Raw genomic sequence first — 22,312 nt, 5'->3', positions numbered from 1 at the left:
CCTGGAAGGCTTGATCATGGCCACTTTATCGATGCACGAAAAGGTGCTGCTGCTGTTGTTAAAACTTGCTGGTCTTAGATTATGACTCCACAAAGACATAGGAGTCATTTGCACATTCATATAGGTGATCACTTTGATTACAATATTGTAATAACTGCGGACTCACAGCGACACCAAGACAAACACACACACAGAGCGAAAGCAAGCCTTTTAAGTATCTGTAGCAAATGGAAACATAGCTATATATATATATATATATATATATATATATATATATATATATATATATAGCCACGCACAATAAGTCTAAGTTCACATTTGAATACATGTACCAGCACAGCAAGTTTGCTGTTGCCAGTTATCAGTCATCTGCCTCCAACGAGTCCCGACGTTCCCAATTGATCCTACACAGTCATTCGGGGTTAATTGCTCAGCATGTAACCTTTAAGAGTCGTAACCCATTTCTAGGAAAGCAGACATCATTAAGTTTATACAGTGTTGCCCTTATACATCCTAGCATCACATAAAATGTTTGGATTGACTCTGTGGAATTTGTGCTGACTGCAAGGGTGGAAAATAGGCGTCCGTCGATGGGACTTATCGATCCTCGGAACTGAACCGTAAATATTGTAGAGAGGGTCAGACCCTAAAACCATCTTTAAGTTTAAGGCAACCATTTCAATATCGATCATTATCGATCACAAGTGTGGGAAATCTGTACCTGGGTACCTGTACCTATCTAACTAGCTGCAATTTATGTATGTTCTGGCTTTCTGACTTCGCTAGTATTTACTAAATAAAAAAAGATCAATTTGTCATTCCTAGTATGAACCTGGGGGTACATAGGTCCTTTTAAGACCTCCAACCAAATGCAAGTCTTCATAGAATAAAAACGAAACGACCTTATTTTCACACTTACCAGCAGGGCCTTAGCCCCTTTGTGGCAGATAGCTTCCCTGGTCAGTGTATGCCATGATCGGCTTATTTTAAAACCATATCACCAACTTGCAGTTCGTAACCTTAGCTATCCACATGTCCCCTGGTGTTAACAATATCATTTGTCGAAATGATCGTTTCACGTCGATTGAGTTCCACACTCCTATTCGATCTCGTATTGGTTAAACATACAAGTTACATAGCGTTACCTAGGTGGATAGACAGATCGAAAAGCTGATATATCCGTGGAGTAATTTCTTATTGAGTTCTTCTGAGATATTTCGTATAATCCTATCGTTCCGAGCACTGTCCAATAGCCGTGATACAGTGAAGGTTTTGCCCCGGTTGTACGCCTCCAGTTTGATGGAGAAGGTGAGATCATTTGTTCCTGGGGTAAACAATTCATTTGCGTGCGCACAACTTAATGAACTGTCGTACCGGAGGCGCAGCGCACTTGGGGAGCTGAGTGGGGCATCTACACGTAATTACCAGCGATGACACTGACGACAGCGAGCTTTGATTAAGATGGAACATCTCTCATCTTTGACATCTCTACGTGAGTAGACGACCGTGATGATATGATGAATCCAGTAGTACACTACCAGATGCAGAATCTCATTCGAAGCCTGGGTGATTTTGTCACGGCTGAGAACCTTTCTACAAGGCAGCAAACGACTTTCGTAACCAAGGGCAGAAAAACAATCGTAGAGACGAATGTAGATTATCCTTTTGATTTCCACCACGGCATCCACTGCCATTACTCATAGTATATTGAATCGTGAAACGAACATTTTTCAAACCCAGGAACGACGCGGTCTGCTTGCCACCGAAGATGAAACCGATACGCTCGGCTGTTCACATGACAATTATGAATGTCTAGACTTCACAAGTGATTGATCAGATTACTATCCATGGATATCCTGATATTACAAGTTATGATTATGACCCAGCAATGTTTGGAGTTATTTGGTATCCCATTAAGGTGGTGGCAAATTGGAACATTATTTCATGTTAGTGTGACATTGGCGTGGACAATTTGAATGTCGCATTTTCTAAATCAGATAGAAACAGCGCGACGGTCTGCACTGGCCTACACATACATTGTTGTTAGAATAATCTGTATGATCAAGTCCCATTCCCATGTGTAACAACACAGGGTTTTCACCAGTAACTGCGACCGTGCTGCGACAACTCAGCGATCAAAGATTTGACAGATTTCTCAATGAATTTCAAAGATAAAGAACAAATACTTTTACGTTGTGTGTTTAGTTGTCTTTTTTAAAACATGATTTTACATCTTGCATCATATTCCAATTATGAAATCAAGGGTTAACACAAATCCAGTTTTGGTTGCTGTTCGGTTGCCCAGCGATCGGCGACAGGTGGAAAGAGAAGGAGAAAGTCTGAAAGCTATCTTGCCCTTAATCAATTCGCATGTCAAGGCAAGCATAGTAGAAGCGGCTGAAAGCATTATCTGGAGCGTTATGGAAACGTAAAAGAACTTCTACTTCGACACAATCAAAAAGACGTCTTCAACAAACGACTGTTTTTCCAGCGATTAACAATTGGCCCTGTAGTGCAGAAAATGAACCTCGAAAAAGAAAGTCCTAGCCTGAAGAAGCACATAGTAATCCATACGTTATCTGATCATCATTACCGGAGATGCCCGGGGGACGTGCTTCACCGCTTCCGACACGCGTAGACAAATTTCCTTCTGTCTCTCTATGTTTTAGACTATAGTAGTAAATGGTGTAACCAATTGTTATACAACCAAAATAGTGAGGTTTTGGGGTAATACAAAAGGGATGTACAAAATGCATGACCGACATACAAACGCGCATCGATCCTACTGGCAAAGATGCTGGGCCGATGATTACCTGGCTCACCCCAACCCTAGCCTGGATGCCAGCCTGTTTCCAATGGCCAAGGCCTACACAGGCCAACTCCTCGGCTCTAGGGCCAACATGCGCCTAAGGAAATGATACACAGCCCCCCCCCCCCCCCCCCCCCCGAGTTAGCCCCTAACGATAGATATTGTAGCGAGGGTGCAAGCCGGAATCCGGGTTATCACCTAGCGCGGCGAGTCTGCCATGGCATCCAGGCTACCACAATCCTAGCCCAAGTGGCTATCATCACCATTGTTGCACAACAGCTAAGTCTGATGTGCTGAGTTGGAAATGCTGCATTGCATGCCATGCTGTTATGCACTAGTGATGCACAGTGCATCCTGGCAGGGCCGTATATTTGTACTGCTGTTATTACTGTTATTATTTAGGGTACGCACATCATGACTTTTTCAATTACTTCCAGCTTTAAGTGCCTCTCCATACATTCCACACTGTCCGAAATGGGGTATCTCAACATATTTGTATTGTAAATCATTTCTATATTGACTATAATGTCGCATTTACAACTAAACGTTCGTACTATATAGCTCAATGCAAAAAAAAAAAAAAAAAAAGAGTACGAGAGGAACCACTGGGCAACGTGATATCACCCCAGCGTTGGGCACTTTAAGAATCAATGATGGTACCGGGGAGATGAGATTTTGATAGCTTGAGATGTATCAGTGCATGAGAAAATAGATATAGGATAGGGATGAGTTCACGGGAAAGGTATACGGCAATGAAATTTTACAGATCTTTAATCGACAGAGACAAACGTTTTGTACTGCACTGCAAATATTACTGCCACGCATTTCACCTCATTACAACAGAGGAGACACGCAATTGGGACATCTCATGCAATTCATGACCACAATCAATCCAGTAAATGACATTTCATTGAACATAACTTCATCAGGAAAATAAAACTAGTCGACAACCTACTCCACCCTCCCCACGCCCTGGCCTGCGAGCGCCACAAATTAATCTGTCCGTCCTCTCTCTAAATGGACGCTTTGCTTAATGGCACACAGCGCGTACTGCACACGGGTGGTAAGTCATAATACTGCCCGCCTTAAAACCAATTTAACCGTGCCGCTATATCTGATGCAACTGTATTTAGCAGCAGGAAGAGTAAGGTCTTTCAACAACGCAGTGTGTCAATGTAATTTGGAAAATTCGTTTGGTGGCATACAAATTAAACAGGCCTGCTGTACGCTATATCATACACAGAATAGCAGACTATACGCTGGATTGCAGTTTGGCTACAATTGTAAGATAGCAATGCAGCTACTATATCAATGTCTCTGTGAAGAATATGTAGGGGTTTCAAGTACATAACATACATTGTATGACCTGCTAGATCTACTACAGCCAGCCATCACTAACAGCATACTACGCATTACAGTTATAACATATTCAACTGGAGATATTGAATAAGTGCTAGAGATCGTGATACGGTGTTTGCATCAGCTACTCCAGTTAATCTACATGTCGATGATTCTGCCGTTCTGCACGACAGTTGGTGAAAATGTGTATATTGCAGATTTCGCCGGAAGCTATAGTAAAGTTGGCATTCGGATGAGATGAAATGCTTTGTGAATCAATATCCTTTGATTGTTCAGCCCACAACAAGGGACTTCTGTCAGCCCCATGTGCCTCCATGGCAGCAGTAGCCGTATAAAAGACACCTGGTAGAGACTTGGATGGAATTAAATCAATGATGATCATGATTATGAGTAGATAACGTACTGAGACAGAGACAGCTTGTTACAAACTGAATGTCAGCTTCTGTTGGCATCTACTCTATGGTAAATTACAAATATTGCCTTTAATTTACCGTGAATGGTCTTCCCCGTAACGTATCCATCGACGTTGTTGCCCCAGTTGTCGGTCACCTCGAGGCGGTATGCCCGGCTGGATACCCCTTCTTTACCGTGGCCCGGAGTCAGGTCCTGGCAGGCGACCGACGGTGCTCCGAACGGGTACGCCCGCGAGTACCCGACTATACCAACGAGGACAACCCCGATGAAATGTAGAAGGCTCCCTCCCGAGTTCTCTAGCGGTCTCTCTCGCAGCATCGTCACCGTGGCATGGCGTAAGTTCAACTGAAAGCAATCAACGTGTTATGTCGTGATAAACACCAGTATCGGCGAGCACCCGTCCTCCTACAGGCTTCTGTGCAATTGTCGCTGTCTTGAAACAACCAGCTGACATACAAGAGATAGCCTTAGACGTGGTTCTACCTATGACCTTGCAGAATGAAGATTCGGATGTTTTGGAGGCGTGGCTTCGTGGAGCTAACATGGTTTGATTGACGTCTCTCTGTAGTCAGGTGACCACTTGGCGGTACGCGACCTGACTGAACAAAAACGGCAATAGCTGGGGCAATGAAATTCGACAGGACGTCGCAAGCCTGTTGTGACTTATTAACATTCAAGTAAAAAAAGACCAGCAAATGAAGTCTTTGCTTTCCTGATTGGTGTTTTGCTTTAACAATCTGATATTTGTACATAGAATACCGTGTGATTTATTTATTAATCTTTAGGGTAGTCCCTTCAGTTATCAAAGTAACTGATTTCCAAGGGAGCCCTATGCTACATAACAAATTATAACAGATCAAGATCAAATACCGTGTGATAATCGCTGGATATGGAGAATGAATTGCTGATAAATTTAGTTTGCATTTTTGAATGCCGTTATACAACTTGTATTTCCAACGAGGAAAAAGCACATCTCATTCAATTCTGTTTCGTATAATGTAGTATGCAGAATATAACCATATCTAAGCTGAAGCGAACCACGTAGAATGAATTTCACAACAAGATAAGAAATAAGCAAATACATATATCAAACTGGCAAATCATGGTGTGTACAAGTATGTTTGATTATTATCTAACATACATGTTGGTAGATGCAATGAATGTATGAATACAGTTCACGAATAAAGATAACCTAAGGTTTTGGATGAAGAATGCGAAGACAGATCATGACGTTACATAACCTGTCTCAATATGAGTCTCTCTGCGAAATACAATAAAACATGCTAAGACGGATGGGTAATATCGTGTTCCTGTACAAGCCATCACTTGTCACTGTCTTCCAGGATGAGATAAAATGTCAAGTGTTATCTGTCACGCGAAGAGACAATTTCCTGTTACAATTGGAAACGTAGATAGTGACTTGTGTGATCTATACATTGCATCTCTACGTGCTAAGAATGACAATACCACATGAACGTAATGTTGGGCATGAAAACAAGCCGGAAATGGGGGTTATCTTATACGGTTAGAGATAAGAAATTACTATAAACAACGTTAACTATAGGAGAATGCAGTAGTAGTACTTGGGACATCGCGGCTCATTGGTTGCAAGAAATTCCAAGTTGATCTATCCACCAGGGAGATTGGCGAGATTGAATTTCTGTGTGATATCGTAATGACTAAATATTTGATTTAAAAACAAAGTTTCTTTGTACTGAATATAAATAACACATAATGTTCACGTAGACCTATAAGGGACGACAGTTTACTAGTACCCAATAGGATTGATTCTGTAAAGATGATATCAATTTGATGGTTGGTGACGAATGAACACAAAATGATAAACAAATGGCACTCATATAACTTTGTTAGTTAGATTTGATTCTTTTTGCATTACATGGCATCAAGAAGGCGGTACAAACTATTTCGTAGTAGTCAGCATATAACGTTATGCAGGCAAATAATGACATTGTACCCCCAAGTCACAGTATAATGTATGAAGTATTTTGTAGTCTACCATTTTTTTCTACGGGTATTTCTTCTTTCAAAATGGTTATTTCGTATAGCTTTGTATCAATCATCAAATGAAATATACAACTTTCAGCTGAGATGATTGAATATAAATTTCATGTATAGCAAGTTAGCAACAATAGATTATTTTGGGGTCACAACATCACACAAATCCAGACGGTTCTGTAGCCCCCGTCAATGTAACGCTTGCCGACTTTTTGTCCGCTCTCTCTGCGTACAGCCTAATGGTGTAGGCAGTATCGGGCTCCAGGCCGTCGATCATGTACTCAGTAGCGAGCTGTGGCGTCACGCGTATCGGGGCATAAAAGGGATAGCTCGCCCCTGTCGCTTTAGCCCTGTACTGCAGGAAGTAGTCCTTCCAGGGGGTGCCTTCGATGCGCCCTGGTTTCCATGACAACGTCAGAGAGGTATCCGTCTTCTTCTTGACGATGAGAAAGTCTGGATGAGCAGGAGCACCTAAGCAGAGGCAGATAATGTCGTAGTGAATACGTGAAGACATATAGTCAACCTCCCATACATGTTTTTAACATTTGTTGACCTTGAAAAGGACCAGTTTCAGGTAACTAATCTGGTGTGTTTGAGCTTCTACTCAAGATCAATCAAAACTTTAGAATGATGACAAGACATGATATACCCGGTAGTGTGACAATGATAGAGCACATCTTATCGCAACAAAATATCATATTTCAAATTATATCATAAGTCTTATATTGATGTAATAACAATTCTCATTACTAAATCATGTTAAGTACAAAGGTACCGCTTCTTTAGGCTGTACATGTATTATGTGAGAGTGTTTGATAACATGACAACCGGTTAGAGTACCTCTCGTGGTTCCCTCGGCGTCTGCGGCCTGGTACTCCCCATGTCCCAGCTCGTTCACTCCCCTTACTCTGACGACATACGTGGTGCTCTCCTCCAGGTCCTCAATCTGATAGGTTTGAACATTTAATGTCTTGACTTCGATTGGGGGTGCAACGAAGTCGCCACCTCGGTCCTTGCCGCGATAGGTGATTTCAAAGTACTGCTCTGAGCCTCCGTCATACCCTGGTGTCCAACCCACGTTTAGAGAGTCATAACAGGTAGATGCGAGGGTTACGTCTGTTGGAGGCGACGGTTTTTCTGAAAAATAACAATAAAGAGCTGTGTTGTCTTGATATTGTGTTTATCACACACTAATAACACAAACATATAATTACTTCTGGCATGGTTCTGATTCAACTTCTGAACTATCATGTCAACATTTTGTTAGGTTTGATAGAAATAGTACTCCCAAAACATATACCACAATAGCCAAGTTAATTTTTGTATGTACATGTGTATGAAAATTTGTTATGTAACAGTGCAACTTACCTTTTCCACAGCACACAGCGGCAAGGTACTTTTGATTTGTCGCTTCAAGTGCCGTCAGCAATGCTCTGTACCCCTCATCACCCTTATAAGGCAACAGGTCTAACAGGGCGCAGGTGATTTCATTGGTTGACGTGCGAGAGGTTCGGATCATCTTTGCATCCGCTGGTTCAAGAACGCTGGCGTTGGTGAGGTGGGATATGACACCTTCTGGTGACATGTTCTCTGCTGCCTCACTACGCGCTTTCTTCAGCAGATCCTGATACTCCTTAGACATTGTCGGCCCGGCTTGAAGACGGAAGATAAACACCAGTTAGAAAGTTAAAATACAAAGCTCAGTTAACTCTTTTATCGATTTTATGCTTTCTTAAGCAGATCCTGATACTCCATAGACATGGTCGGCCCGGCTTGAAGATGGAAAATTGGCATCAGTTAGAATGTTAAAACACAAAGATCTAATCTATTACAGATTTTACACTTGAACGTTCTGATCTCTTTCATCATATGGATAACAGTCACCTGTTCATGACATGGTGACTCCAAGACTGTCTTGATAGCTTATTACGTGTTGACTGTGAGAAAGGAAAAAAGACTCACCATTTGTGGTGGCTTCTGTGTCCTCAGACTGGAACTCTCCTGGTCCTAGCACGTTGACTCCCCTGACTTTCACCACATAAACTGTGCTCTGCTCCAGTCCGTCTATCAGGTGGTTTGTGATGCCCTTTTCATTCACCTCAACCGTGGGTAATGCAGTGACATCTCCTTTCTTCTGGTAGAGAATCTCAAAGTGTTGAGTAGAGCCTCCATCGGACCCTGGTGTCCAGCTCACATGCAATGACTCATGTGATACACACGTAACAGTGACACCAGAGGGAGGGTCTGGTTTCACTGAAAGGTGAAGCAACAAAAGCTTCAGTTTAAAGTAAACAAAAGCCAAGGCTAGAATTATGGTGTCAAAATCACTGCACGTGGATCTTTCAAAGTTGACGTTTAGGAATCCGCTGAGGATTTTACATACGTCGCTTCAGGTAACATGTGCTTGTTATCATTGTAGTACAGCTTAGCTTCCGTTTTAGGACAATTACTTGAATATCTATGGATACCATATTGGATGGAAATAAATAAATTTCAAGTGTATGCAGCTAAAGAGACTTGTGTAGAGCACGTAATTCGTGTTTACAATACAGTGTACAAAAAATAAAATGTCTTACCAACGCCATGAAGCAGCGCACTGAGGTAACTCTGCTTTGTCTCCTCCAGGAAACGTAACAGGCCGTCGAATGCTTTGTCACCGTTGTAAGGTAGACACTCAAGTAAGCGGCGGACAATCCCTTTGCCATCAGACTTGTCGATGTGTTGCATACTCTCTCCCTCAGCGGTCTCGATAGCCTTTCTTTGGATGAGGTAGTCAACCACATTCTTGGGCTGCATCCGATCCACTAAGGCATCGCTGTGTTTGTCCAGAATCTGCTGGTTTTTCCCGGATATTGTCGGCTTAGCTATGGAATAGTGGATGGAAACAGCAAGTTAGCTCTATCATGTCTATGCTGCCACCCTTGGGGGATGACTACAATGTACACAGTTTACTATCTAAGGTTCCCTCACTCTCACCAGTAATCTGATATTGGTCAATACTGATACATGTAAATGAGCTATTCCTTACATCCTCAGTCATTAATATGTGAAAGTTCCTCCATGTTACAATACAACGAATCGTGCACTGACCTCACGCTCGTACCCAGCGCCGCGAAGAAGCCATAGGTTTAGATCGTGGGCTCAACCAATACACAAAAATTATTAAATAAAACTATATGGAATCCACGGCTGTCATTTTGTTTTGTTTTGTGTTTGTCTCAATTACCTTAGCAAATCGTAAGTTGTGTGACTCTTGTGTGCGTCTCTATACAACGTGTGACTGTACACTAGTTAGCTAGTATTTTCTACAGTTACCGAGGCGAAAACAAGACGAAAGTTTACTATTTCGGGGGTAAAATGTTGCCACAATGGTGATACGTTATATCAAAGGGAATTTTAAAATGTACCTAATTTGGTGGCGCTGCGAGGGTGTTAGATTACCCTTCTAGATTGCCGAGAGGGGAGTTATGTCACGGAAGGGAGTTTGCTACGGTAGCGAGTTACATACATTCACGTCCCCAGGATACTACCGTCCTCCCAGCATGCTTCGCGCACCAAAAATACGCTCTCTGTCCCAGGGCTGTCTTTGCGAACAAACCGCTATAGTAGCCCTCATGCGGCCAAAAAGTGAATTGCATAAAAGACTCGCACTTGCATATTCAGTGGAACAAGTCAATTTATTACGACGCTGTGAAGGAGCGTACACTGACCTCGTGTTGCGACCTCTGTTCCCTGGTACTGCCCCTGTCCCATCACATTCACGCCTCTGACTTGAATGGTGTATGTTGTCTGTGACTGTAAGCTATCGATGCGATGACTTGTGGCACCTGCCTTCACTTCAATGGGCACTGATGTAGTAGGGCCACTACCCTTTTTGTGGCAAGTGATTTCAAAATGCTGCTTTGCTCCTCCGTCAGACCCAGGCGTCCAAGACACATCCAAAGAGTCGTGTCGAGTAAAGGTAACAGTGACCTCAGCGGGCTGGTCAGGCTTCTCTGTAATATAGAGAACAACTTCTATCATACTCTATTGAGTAGTAAGGTCTTATCAAAGAACTTTAAGGTATGTACTACAACATTACAATGGTAGTTTTGTGGTGCTAGCATGTACAACATATGACAACTTATACATGTACTTTTAAGTTGAGTGCACAATAGTGTTGCTTCAAATGAATTTTGGCTCAGTTGACAAAACATTAGTTGCTGAGGAAGTCGCACCTGATTCCCGCAGCAGAGCAGCAAGGTAAGGCTGATTTGTATCATCGAGAGATGCCACTAACTCCGTGTATGCCCGGTCTCCTTTGAACGGCAGAAGATCCAGCAACGCCTTAATAATCAGATCACGGCTAGACTGGGTGTTCCGAATATATTCCGTTTCCTTGGGAGTGATTACTTGATTTCGAACGAGATAGTTGATCACTTCTTCTGGCTGCATCTTTTCCACAAGTTCATCTTGTGTTCTCCTTAGAACATCATGATTGTGTTTCGACATTGTTGGCCCAGCTGTAAGTAAAGTAACCGAGTATAAGTTTTATACAGACTTCTGATGAATGACAGGCCGGCAATCGGTTGCTTTATAATAATCTCTTTCTTCTTATGATAATCTAACTTTCAATAATCTCCTGTGATTGAGGATAACTACCTATTTGGTATTCGTATTTGTAACTATATAACTATATAACTATATAACTATATAACTATATATATATATATATATATATATATATATATATATATATATATATATATATATCAGAGAAACATATTGAGAAACAGATATAGAGAGAGAGTGTGGGTAGAGATGTCTTGCTAGATAGAAATAAGATAGATGATTCATTAACCTTGCGTGGCCCCTTCAACGACTTGGTGTCCTCCCGTCCCTAGATCGTTCACTCCACAGACCCTAACGACGTACGTAGTGCTCGCCTGTAGACCGGTGATCTGGTAGCTTGTGACGCCTGGAGTTTTCACCTCATCTGGCATACCAAAGTTGTTGCTGCCCTTCTGACAGTACGTGATCTGAAAATGCTGCTGGCAACCTCCATCTGACCCCGGCGTCCAAGAAATCTTCAGAGACTTTGACGACTCAGATTTAACTTTGACGTTGGTTGGTGGACTTGGCTTTGCTGTAAAATGTGATTTATTTTAGTTAATATAAACACGATCAAAGTCAGTTTGTAAAACACAATTTAAGCTGAATATTGATTTCCAAACAGTTGCAGTATGATTGTCCACTCCCTAGAGCTCTTTTTTTACCTCCAATCTCGCTAAAATCAAAAGAATAGTTACAAACACACATAAAGTAACTCTAACCCCACACAATGCCAGTCTGTAGTAAAGAAAATATGATGAGGATTACTGAAAATAGCCTTCATGAACTCGATAATGAGAAATATCAGATTTCCTACAGTTGCACTCTCACACAGTGAGTACTGCACAGTGATATTTGACGAAATGAGTATGATATCTTTGTAGCTAGATATAGAGTTGATTTCATGATAAATCACTTTGCTTGGCATAGCATTTTCCTGCAGCTATAGCAGAAAACGTAGATATACATTCTCACCTTTTCCCTGAAGCAAAGCAACGAGGTATGGATGCTTTGTAATCTCAAGCACTTTGACGAAGTCATCAAACGTTTGGTCGTCTTTGTATGGTAACTTGTCCAGTATTGCGGCGACTTGCTTTGATTTGGTATTTTGCGTATTTCGAATTTCCTCAACCTCTTCTGGTTGAAATACCCATTCCTGAATGAGATGGTTCATCACTTCTTGTGGCACCATGTTTTGAATAATCTCGACACGGTTGTTTATCAGCAACTCTTGGTTAGCAAGGCTCATCAGCTTTGCTTCAGCTGCAGAATATATATGTGCATGCATCAATGTTGGTTAGTCTGTAGCTGTGGCATGGGACAACTGATATCTATCTATATCTGTCTCTATCTCTATTCGCTCTCTATCCCTCTATCTATACACACACGCACACACACACACAGAGACACACACACACACACATATCATGTACATATATAAACAAGAAGCAATTTCGTGACTTACCTATTGAAGACGAACTCGCAGGGGTCTGTAAAAATAGAAGATTGTATGCTACTTCAATACATAATTGTTTCACTGAGATTGTTTTTAGGATCAGTTGCATATTTTTCTGTACTCAGGCTGCACAAAGAGTATTCAGTGCTAGTATTTATATAAACAAATGTTGAACTATAAATTACACAATAATAGATAAGACACATTGTCACCCTCACCTTTTTTGGCAAACAGACTGTCATTGTTAGGAAACATTCATCAGTCTCTGTCTTTGTCCAGCTGGAGATTGTGACTGCACTAGCTGCCTGGTCTTGTTGCTCCTCACTTGGCTTCTTAAAAAGTACCTGTGTCCTTGGTTCTTGGTCGGTGTCAACGACTTTAACACTGATTTCTTTGTGGTTTCTTCTTTTCTTCGAATGGAAGGTAAACCACAAACTGTTTTGAGTTCCTTCATCATCAATAGGTTTCACGTTACCAGAGAATTCTATGTAGAATTTCTCTCCCTCCGGGAGGAATATGTCTTCACTAGGTCGTAGACACATCTTGTACCCATCTTCTTTGAGGTCTTTCGTTTCACAGCGAGTTTTGTCACTGAGACAACATCCAACATAAATTCGGACGTCATCAGGGTTACTGTCGTTGTAGAATAGCAGCATGTTGACATTGAAGATGTGCCTGTGCCTGAAAACTCTGCCAAAAGCTGCTGCCAAACCTTTGAGATGTTTGGCAAAGATTGTGATGTACCTGTAGCGAATAGAAAGAACAATAGATACCTTGGTAAATGTGATAGAAGTAGTCTACTCAAAGTATTGTGTCTTTTGTTAAGTGGTATCACCACTGATATCTTTCTTTCTGGAGATCATTACATACAATCTAGATATTATCAAGGAGGTTAAAACTTCTTTACATTATACAAGATCCATGCATACAAAAATAAACTTGCAAAAGGCAGTTGTAGTGATATCAACAAAATCTATACCTTGGAACTGTATCGCATATCAGGTAATACTCACCCAGCTGTTTCTAACTTCTGCAGTTTGCATTTGACTCTACCGCCGACCAGGCTGTGATCCGTAACATCCGTTACATCCTCCCAGTTGTTATCGTGTTTGTCCTGCAAGATTCTCACGTCATCATTTTCGTCAGCTTCACTTTGTTCCTGCAATAGCCTTGGAACTGGAAGTTGTAGTTGCACTGGGCGACTTGTTTCTATGTCTTCGTGGTTGCCATCCGGTCCGGTTACAGTGACTCGCAGGACAGATCCAGCCGACTGTACAATCTTACATTCCTCCTCGTGCTTTTGTGCTCTTTTTGTGGTTGACTCATCTACAGGGAGGACCTACGGGAAATTGCAAAAACACAAGTAATAACAAGTAAGTTCATTTGCAAGTTCATGACCAAGGGCTCATCGCATCAACAGTATTTTGAAAAAGTATATAACGAAACGAAGTCAATGTTTCAGTATTCTACGGATTATATGCACAAGCTCCGCCTTAGATTTAATCTGAAAACCAGATAAAGATTTGGGCAACGTATACAGATAACGGAAAAGATCAGATAAATTCCCACCTCGAGGACTACTTTCAGTTCAGACGAAGCGTTCTCCGGTATCTTGACGGATGCTCTAGGATCGACAGTCGACGTCAATTCGCCGCCCGAAGAGCCGACTGTGAACGTATCCGATAGTGGTCTGGACACAACAGCGAACCACGATAACTGTGCAATCTCTGCCACAACATATGGCTTGATCTGTAAGAATAAAAACATAAGAATAAGGCATAACATCCATCAATTAATGCCTCTCAAAGTTGGAAAATATTGCCATCAACATGAGAAGACAGGTGCATACTTACTTCCATGGACTTGAAAAAGAATTCCCATGTCGGAAGTCCCGTCAAATGTTTGCCTGCAACTGCCACGAGCCTCCGTTCGTCATCTTGAAGGGCTTGGTCATGGGGCAGCTTCACAATGCACACCTGGTTTTCTGATAGCTCGCCTTCAATATGTCCAAAGTCGAAAATGTCACTGATGAGCTGATCTTCTTCTTGAAGTTTTAGTGTGACGTTGTTAGGGTTGACGACTTTAGGAGGGACGACGATCCATTGCTGGTCCTCCGGCTTGTACAGCCTGATGTTTGCAGAGAGCTGGAGGAGATCCACCTGATAAACACACATGTTTGTAAGTAATTATAACTAAACCATGTTCTGACGTCGAAGATGTGATTTACATGATGTTTTGAATAACAATTTATTAAGACAATTTCGCAAAAATATCTCCTGTTTAGCTCAATTCACACATGCTATAGATACTGTGGAATTAGTCTAGCATCTAAAGAATAGAGATGTATCGCGTTACCGACAACAACATTTGTATGCCTACCTCCGAATTACGCTCCACAGCTGCTTTACCCTCGTCAAGTAGACAGTGGACGGCGGCTTTGTGCCCTCGTTCAGCCATAATGTCTAGGGCAGTTTTCCCTCTCTACGAATTGTAAGAAAATGCTGTAGATCTGTCAATTCTTTGAAAATAGATGGTTCATAAGTAAACCGGTATGGTTGTACTTTGCATTGTCAAGATGTGATAAAACCTAGACCTAGCAAGCAGACAATGAAGCAGGCAAAACATTGTCACATTTGCAATCCAATGACCTAATTATCTCCATGAAAAATGGAGATATTGTTTTGGCCTCAGTTCTTTTCAAGCCTTTTCTCGTCATATTTTTTCGCACTACAGGTGTTTTACCATTACAAACACAATACTTTTTACATACGCCGTCTTTGCCTCCAATGTTCACTCCAGCTCGCACAAGAAGTTGAATAATGCTACGATGTCCCCTCTCGCCTCTCTCGGCCACCTCGTGCAATGCACTTCGGAACTGCAGTAACACACATAAAGGTTGTCACTTTTAAAAAACAGTAAGCACTTTCCTTGCTAATATCGGCATACGCTGCTTGATATTGTAACATGAGACAGTTCGTGAACTCTAGGAGAGACAGTGACACGGACGTGATTCTGCATGTATGCTCTCAAGAACAACACAGCTCTATCAACCTGGACATCATGATCACCTGGAAATATCATATAATGTTTCAAATACAAGTATAACAATGACAAAAGCATGTCAAGTATCAAAAAGCAAAACTGAAGCATGCATACCTGGACTGCGGGTTCAATGCTGGCAGCAAGCATGTTGACATCTGCCCCAGCTTGGATCAGCAGTTGTACAATTTTGACATCCCCAAGAAAGGCCGCGCGATGTAACGGTGTTTTCTAGGTATAATCAGAGAGAAAATATCGGATATTCAAGGAGAAAGTATTAGATCAATATGTGACTACTCAATGCCTCAGTGGGATCACTTTTTCTATTATGAATATTTTTTCTTAAGAATACTTTTAATCGTCTTTATTTCTTGGAAAAAAGACATTGATATTGAGTTACCAATCATCATGAGATTAAAAGAATGGTGTTACCCCGACTGGATCGTAGAAGTTGACATTTTTCAGGCGCTTGATCCAGTGATGGGTGTCCTGTACATTTCGTGACGTCACAGCGTCTATTAGCTGCTTTCTTTCCTCTTTTTGCTTTATGAAAGCAGCCTTTTTCTTCTCCACTTTGGATGGATTCTCTTGTGTGCCTTTGGAAGCCTGTTCATTGATGCAAATAAAAATTTCATTCAACATGTCCAAGACATTGCTGACAAGAATTCGGAGACCTCATACCTCAATGAAATACATAGAGCATTTGTAAAGCTTTTGTTTGATCTTATCTCATTGATAATGCAAATAAAACTGTAACCAACACAATCAATTCTACATGATGGTCTTCTTTTACCAACATCCCATACTGTATTGTATGTGTCAAAGTGCATTCAGAATTCAAAATTTGTGTATATTTCATCATATATCATGCATACATGATGCCATTATGGAAATGACTATCACATTTAGATAATCTATGCAAGGTAAGATACACCTTTATCTAACTTATATATGTCACAAGTTTGAAATTTCATTTAGTACTAAGGCATTATGGCACTTTTTCATTGATTATGCAAATTAGACCCTTTTTTGAATAATTGGTATCTGTTAATGTTCCCCCTGCCACAAACTACATATATTACATGTATTTGAGTCCTATCATGGAAAACACTGGAAATAAAGATTTTCCTAATTTATTATGCAAATTATGTCCCAATTTGTATGATTTGTACTTCATTATGTACAGTTCTGTCTCAGCTACCTACATACTAAATATCACAGAAATCCGTCGTTCTAATTCCTTTGTTAGGTTATTCTCCTTGGAAAATTTTGTCAAAAACGCCCCTGCAATTCCGAAGCAAGCTGCTATAGGACCAAAACCTACACCACCTCTTCCTTACATCACAAGCTATCTGCTAACGTTACCAAAACATGAAGAGCATAGCTCGTTCAGGTCAAAAGATACGAAAAGAAGGAAGTTCCGCTGCAGTACCGAGGTCGCATACCAGGGAAGCACAAAATCGATCTTGATCTTCGTCTACCCGATACCTACCTACATACCAAATATCATCATTATCCATCCAGAGGTTCTTGAGCTATGCTGACTACAAAAATTCACAAACACAAACCTTCGTCTTCCCAATATCTACCCACACACCGAATATCATTACAATCCATCCATACTGACCACAAAGATACGGAAGCACACACACACACACACACACACACACACACACACACACACACACACACACACACACACACACACACACACACACACACACACACACACACACACACACACACACCAAAAAACAATACCTCCATTTTTTATGAAGGTAACAATGTTTGGTTGTATCACCCATACTTGAGCAAAGCTGAAAGTCCAGGTTGTATGCTGGATCCTGATATACGTGTGCAAAATTTCCCAAATGGCGACAATGCATGCAAGTAGGCTGTGTGGTTCAACAGTTTATTTACCTATCAACATACTTATTTCATTCACACAAGACTATTTTTAGTTCACAATGCAAACATTACCAACAGTTCAAAGGCATGTCGCACTTACCCCAGTACCCATTATGTTGGTTTGTCATCCGCCGGTCCCTACGTCGTCAGCATTCATGCTACATATGCAAAGTAATCAAGAAACCCAATAACTCTTTGACATGTACAGTAAACAGTAAAGTCAGCCAAACGGCTATACCCTACACACGTTGCCAGTTGTTTTTCTCCACCTTTTCGAACCCATGTTATCAGACATATTGCATATGTTCTCTCTTTCCCACAATAATAATCAAAAATGTTCAGGCTTTGTCTCTTTTAGTATTAGAAAACATGTTCACGTCTCAAACACGCCTGTAGCGTGCGTAGTGTAATTTTGGCTCCATGGAAGACTTATCAAATTACATATGATTGTTTATGGTTGCAACCTATACGTCTTGGCCTATATGTATCGCGTACCATCGAGTCAAACACCGCCTCAACTTGAGTCCATGTATATCAATGTAAAACAGAACGGTAGTACAGTTCTTTATGTCAATATTCTTTATGTCAAGAAATATCTAATGGGACCAACATTTCTACATTCAGCCGCCATTTTACGAGTGAGACAGTGCCTTAACGGTTCTTCCTGAAAACTCCCGGAAACGCTGACCAATCGACAGCTTCTACGTGTTAGGAACATGTAACACTTGCATGCATAGCTAACGAACGTGACGTATTAGACACGAACCTGGACATGGCGTTGTTGAACCGCCCATTCCTGTGAAGTGTCGCCACGCCGACGTTTTCGTGTTAGACGCTCACCATTACGTCTCGGAGAAAACATACACCCCGCGCGTTTTGTAGTCTTAGAACAGACAGAAGGGTTCCTAAAAGCTCCTAGATGTCACCTGTGACTAGCTTCAGGAGCTAAATTGTGAAAAACACGACTATATTACATACAATCCAGTAGTGCATAAAGTTGTGGCAGTGAACGACGCCAGCCTTTCAAGGAGTATAGATTTTCACACTGTTTACCGTCAGCATTGATCCGTGTCAGGTCACTTTTTGCCTTGCCATTGTTGTCGTTCTCCGCAACAAAATGGCGGCGTGCCAGATACGGGCGAACTCTGCTTAGTAACGGCGCGGCATTTGCCCCAGTCAGGTTTGATTTGTTATGTCTATGAACGGAAGGCTTGGTAGCAATACGGATACAAAGTTCAACCCCAGCGCAAACATAAGCTTTGAGGTACCAATTCCGAGCGCAATGTCCATTGTAGATATCATTGTACCGCTCTATTGTAATCAGTGTATGCCCTATACTTAACCCTTTGTTGTGCGGGTAGACCTTCCTAGTATTCGATGAAAAGGCATTTTTTAATTTCCCCGAAGAGGCACTACAGGTTCGATAAGGGTACACCATCCAGCGCAGGTATACAGGGCATAAAACTATACCACCAATCTTACTGAGAAAAAGGTTATTTGAGAACGTTAGTAAGCAGTTTATGTAACCGCCTTTACACTGCATGTAAAGTTAGCTTTTCAAACACACACACCAAAGTGGTCTCAAGTACAATTGTCAACATGTATATTAAATCGTGCTGGCTCTGACAACTATGACCCTTAAGCTTTGTCCGCACCATGTAACGTTACGCAGTGGAGAAAACCTGTCTCAATCTTTGCCTTGTTTCATGGTCCATCAAATACGCACTTAAGCAAAATGGGTCCATTGCGGTTAGCCAAGATATACAACAACTTGTCAAAGTACACGCCTGGCTTTCAATACGTGTGTACTGTGAACAAGACTTGTCCAAGCACACGTGAAGTGTTACGTTCTAGTATTGCGGTCGTGTCATTGTAAAAAGATAAATGAAGTAGGCGAGGGGCCTGTTTCTTCTCTCTGCCACAGATGTCAAGGTCGCTGTGTTAGCTGCAAGGTGGCCAACTCCTTGTGGCCGACCTTGGCATGACACAAGGCACTTGAGAAGACAGCATTTTATCTAGGGTTCAACAAGGTCAAATACTTCCTGGTAAAGCCTTCAGGGCGAGCTGGCTGGGAGAAACAGGTGTTTTTTGTCAGCGTCTGATTTCAACTTGGCAACCCAGCATGCATATGGCTTGGTGGCAAAGTACACTGCGTACCGCTGGCACTTGCTGGATATTCACTCTAAATTGCATCATCATCAAATACAACATGTAGTACACTGGATTAGTATGTAGCAGCGCCACCTGGCTGATTGACGTGGAAATGGCTGAGTCTCTTTGTGGGCGTGACGAATTGTAAGGGACATGCCAACTCAAGTGACCGTGCCCTGATACCGACTTGGTTTACCGTAAGCTATTGGATTTCTTCCCTCCCCAAATGACTTGCGATTCAATGTCACACAAGTAACACAGTTACACAGTATTCGTAGGTAGTTCGGGTGGCAAAATTCGGTTGCTTTGGTTGCGGATTTAAAACGAAAAGAATCAATAGCAGATGATGTCCAAAAGAGGCGATGTTTCACTTTCTACGGTACTCTAGTATGTTCTATAATGGCTTCATGTGCCAGATCCGAGGGTTATTTCCGGCCACCGGACTTCACTTGGCCTCCTCCACACAAGGCCAAGGCTAATTGGTGTAAACGATAAAACAGGTTTTCTGTGTCACGTTGGCTATCAGATACACATTGATAGCATTTGATTTACAATTAAGTCGAACAATTTGTGCATGTGGTTCTGTGCTACAGAAGCCCTGCTCCAAAACACTGCATTCTGTCATCTCTGTTTTCATTAATCGTCCAGGGCCGAGATACTCTGGGTTTTATCAATGACATGTAGTCCATTAGGTTTACCAGCAGGCTTCCAGACCAACTATCCCCAGGAGAAAACATTGTAAAGTAACATTAATGATCGCCCCACCGTTGGGTATCGTGTTTCAGTAATTAACAACGTTTTTCTTCTACCCATATCTCCATTTTTGTACGGTCAGTATTACATCAACTCAATACTTATCGTCATTAACGTCAACCGAGACACACTGCCTTCTTAGAATCCATACACGTTGTATAGAATTTAATACTGATGGACTAACTCCTAAGATGCACACCTTGTACCTAAGATGCATAAAGCAGTTTTGATTGGACCCTAGTGGCTTCAAGTCGGCTTCAGCTGTACAACTCTAAAGATTGCTTTAGGTACACAATGGATATAGGTAATCTCCAAGCGGGTCTTACGGTTGGCAAGACCGTAGGATGTAGCATAATACTATACAGCCCCAGATATTACAACCTGATCACCTGTATACTGTACTACATCGTCCCGGTAGGTGACGCTGTTTCAGCAAGATAATTAAGGCCACAGCACGGTAATTCTGTGGATGACATCGATATATCTACCGATGTTCGATGCGAGTGTGTGAAAGAAAACAAAATGGGCACACATAAAAAACAAGATGCCTAAACGTTCAGAATAGAAACCGCAAACGTTGTAACAAGAATTGAAGCGACAAAACACGGCATCACAGCCTACGAGTCGTTTTTCTTTATAAGTGCGCACTCAAGGCTCATAAATATATTTCCCAAATTAATTTCGGTATTTTCTTGTCATGTCGACTATCGCCAGAAGGGAACGAAATTTCTAGTGTTTTGTTCGAAAATCAGACGAAAATCAATGCGCGCATAGATCATGCTACGTATCCCATAAAGTTACTTGCTGCGGTCTAAACTGTGAAAAACACACGGGATATTCCTGTGTATATGTCTGACCCTTTGTTTAGGATCAACTAGAATTCTTCGAATTCTTACAATCAGCGGTTTTTCAATGATTGAATTTGACTTGGAATACAATATTTCGAATTGCGTTCATTCATTAAGGAACTGAAACATTTGGAAATTACTTGCTAGCTAGCCTGTTTTCAACAATCTCTCGCTGCCAGGTCTTCTTATTGGGCCTGTTCCCGGAGGGGGCTGGCCGCTACTAGAAGCTTGATGTAGTCAGACTACAGTTGTAGCATGGCTGTCCCAGAAATCTTATCGCTGACCCAAAAGAAGTCGTTATTGATAGTATGCCCTATGGGCGATATCGCTGCCGCTATAGGGACATGTTAGCAAAAATCTAAGCCTTTACAGTTTAATACGTGTAAATCGGGCGATGAGCCCAGTTTGATTCAAATGAATTTGCAGTTGCATTCACAGTTGTTCATGTCTTTTCGCGAACGGACATCTACTTATGAGTAACGTTAAATTGAATTAAGGTGAATTCGTAATACAATATGTTTTAATCAAATTCTACGTTGTAACTGTAATAAGTTTTAATCCTCACACTTTGGTCTTATTTTTGTCCAGTATTTCAAACAACCATCTTGACCTGAAACGTGTTTTGAAAGCACCTGTCTGTGCGAATTACTTACTCATCAATTAACAAATCAAGCCTGTCCCGCTGAGATACACCCGGCTGATAAATGAGACAGTACAAGGGCCAGGGGCAGTACAGTAGCATCGTTTGGGACATACCATTCCTGGGTGTGCACAGTACATGTGTCACATCTACATGATTTGAGATTATAAAACAAGTAGCACCTCTTGTCAGTTATCTATCAGTATGTATCGTATAGTTTCTTGAGAAGGTTTAATAAGTAACTCTAGAGTCTATTTTGTAATTGGGCACACACCCCATCTCATTTTGGTATCGTCCACTGACCTTCGCTATAGCATAACGATATGCCA

At 41.6% G+C, this 22,312-nt stretch overlaps 2 protein-coding genes across 3 annotated transcripts in view; both read right to left on the bottom strand.

The window, feature by feature from the left end:
- Positions 1 to 5,340, bottom strand: part of LOC136439058 (cubilin-like) — a 51,344-nt gene extending 46,004 nt beyond the window's left edge. Inside the window, exon 1 of one of the 2 annotated variants that reach the window (XM_066434205.1) lies at positions 4,660 to 5,340. In XM_066434205.1, the coding sequence (XP_066290302.1) occupies positions 4,660 to 4,900 (241 nt within the window). In that variant the 5' untranslated portion in view covers positions 4,901 to 5,340. The remainder of the gene's footprint in view (positions 1 to 4,659) is intronic. The other variant, XM_066434204.1, reaches the window with a different exon arrangement.
- Positions 5,341 to 6,457: 1,117 nt separating this feature from the next.
- LOC136439057 (uncharacterized) lies at positions 6,458 to 18,712 on the bottom strand. Its single transcript, XM_066434203.1, has 20 exons — positions 18,358 to 18,712; positions 17,692 to 17,749; positions 16,116 to 16,289; positions 15,801 to 15,914; positions 15,415 to 15,519; positions 15,024 to 15,125; positions 14,498 to 14,803; positions 14,214 to 14,393; positions 13,658 to 13,983; positions 12,863 to 13,388; positions 12,654 to 12,678; positions 12,164 to 12,451; positions 11,439 to 11,723; positions 10,816 to 11,100; positions 10,309 to 10,593; positions 9,175 to 9,462; positions 8,561 to 8,851; positions 7,967 to 8,251; positions 7,439 to 7,735; positions 6,458 to 7,069 (listed from the first exon to the last, which is right to left on the bottom strand). The coding sequence occupies exons 2-20, from the start codon at positions 17,701 to 17,703 to the stop codon at positions 6,756 to 6,758; spliced, it is 4,488 nt and encodes a 1,495-aa protein (XP_066290300.1). The 5' UTR covers positions 17,704 to 17,749; positions 18,358 to 18,712; the 3' UTR covers positions 6,458 to 6,755.
- Positions 18,713 to 22,312: the final 3,600 nt, after the last annotated feature.

The sequence above is a fragment of the Branchiostoma lanceolatum genome, chromosome 7 (assembly GCF_035083965.1).
Source record: "Branchiostoma lanceolatum isolate klBraLanc5 chromosome 7, klBraLanc5.hap2, whole genome shotgun sequence".
Lineage (NCBI taxonomy): Eukaryota > Metazoa > Chordata > Leptocardii > Amphioxiformes > Branchiostomatidae > Branchiostoma > Branchiostoma lanceolatum.
This window is presented reverse-complemented; position numbering and strand designations above follow the sequence as displayed.

Excerpts from the sequence above, each read along its gene's own strand:
- LOC136439057 (XM_066434203.1), bottom strand. Across the intron at positions 14,804-15,023 it reads CTGTGGAGCGTAATTCGGAG|GTGGATCTCCTCCAGCTCTC; the intron begins GTAGGCATACAA and ends TGTGTTTATCAG. Across the intron at positions 10,594-10,815 it reads TGCTCTGCTGCGGGAATCAG|AGAAGCCTGACCAGCCCGCT; the intron begins GTGCGACTTCCT and ends TCTATATTACAG.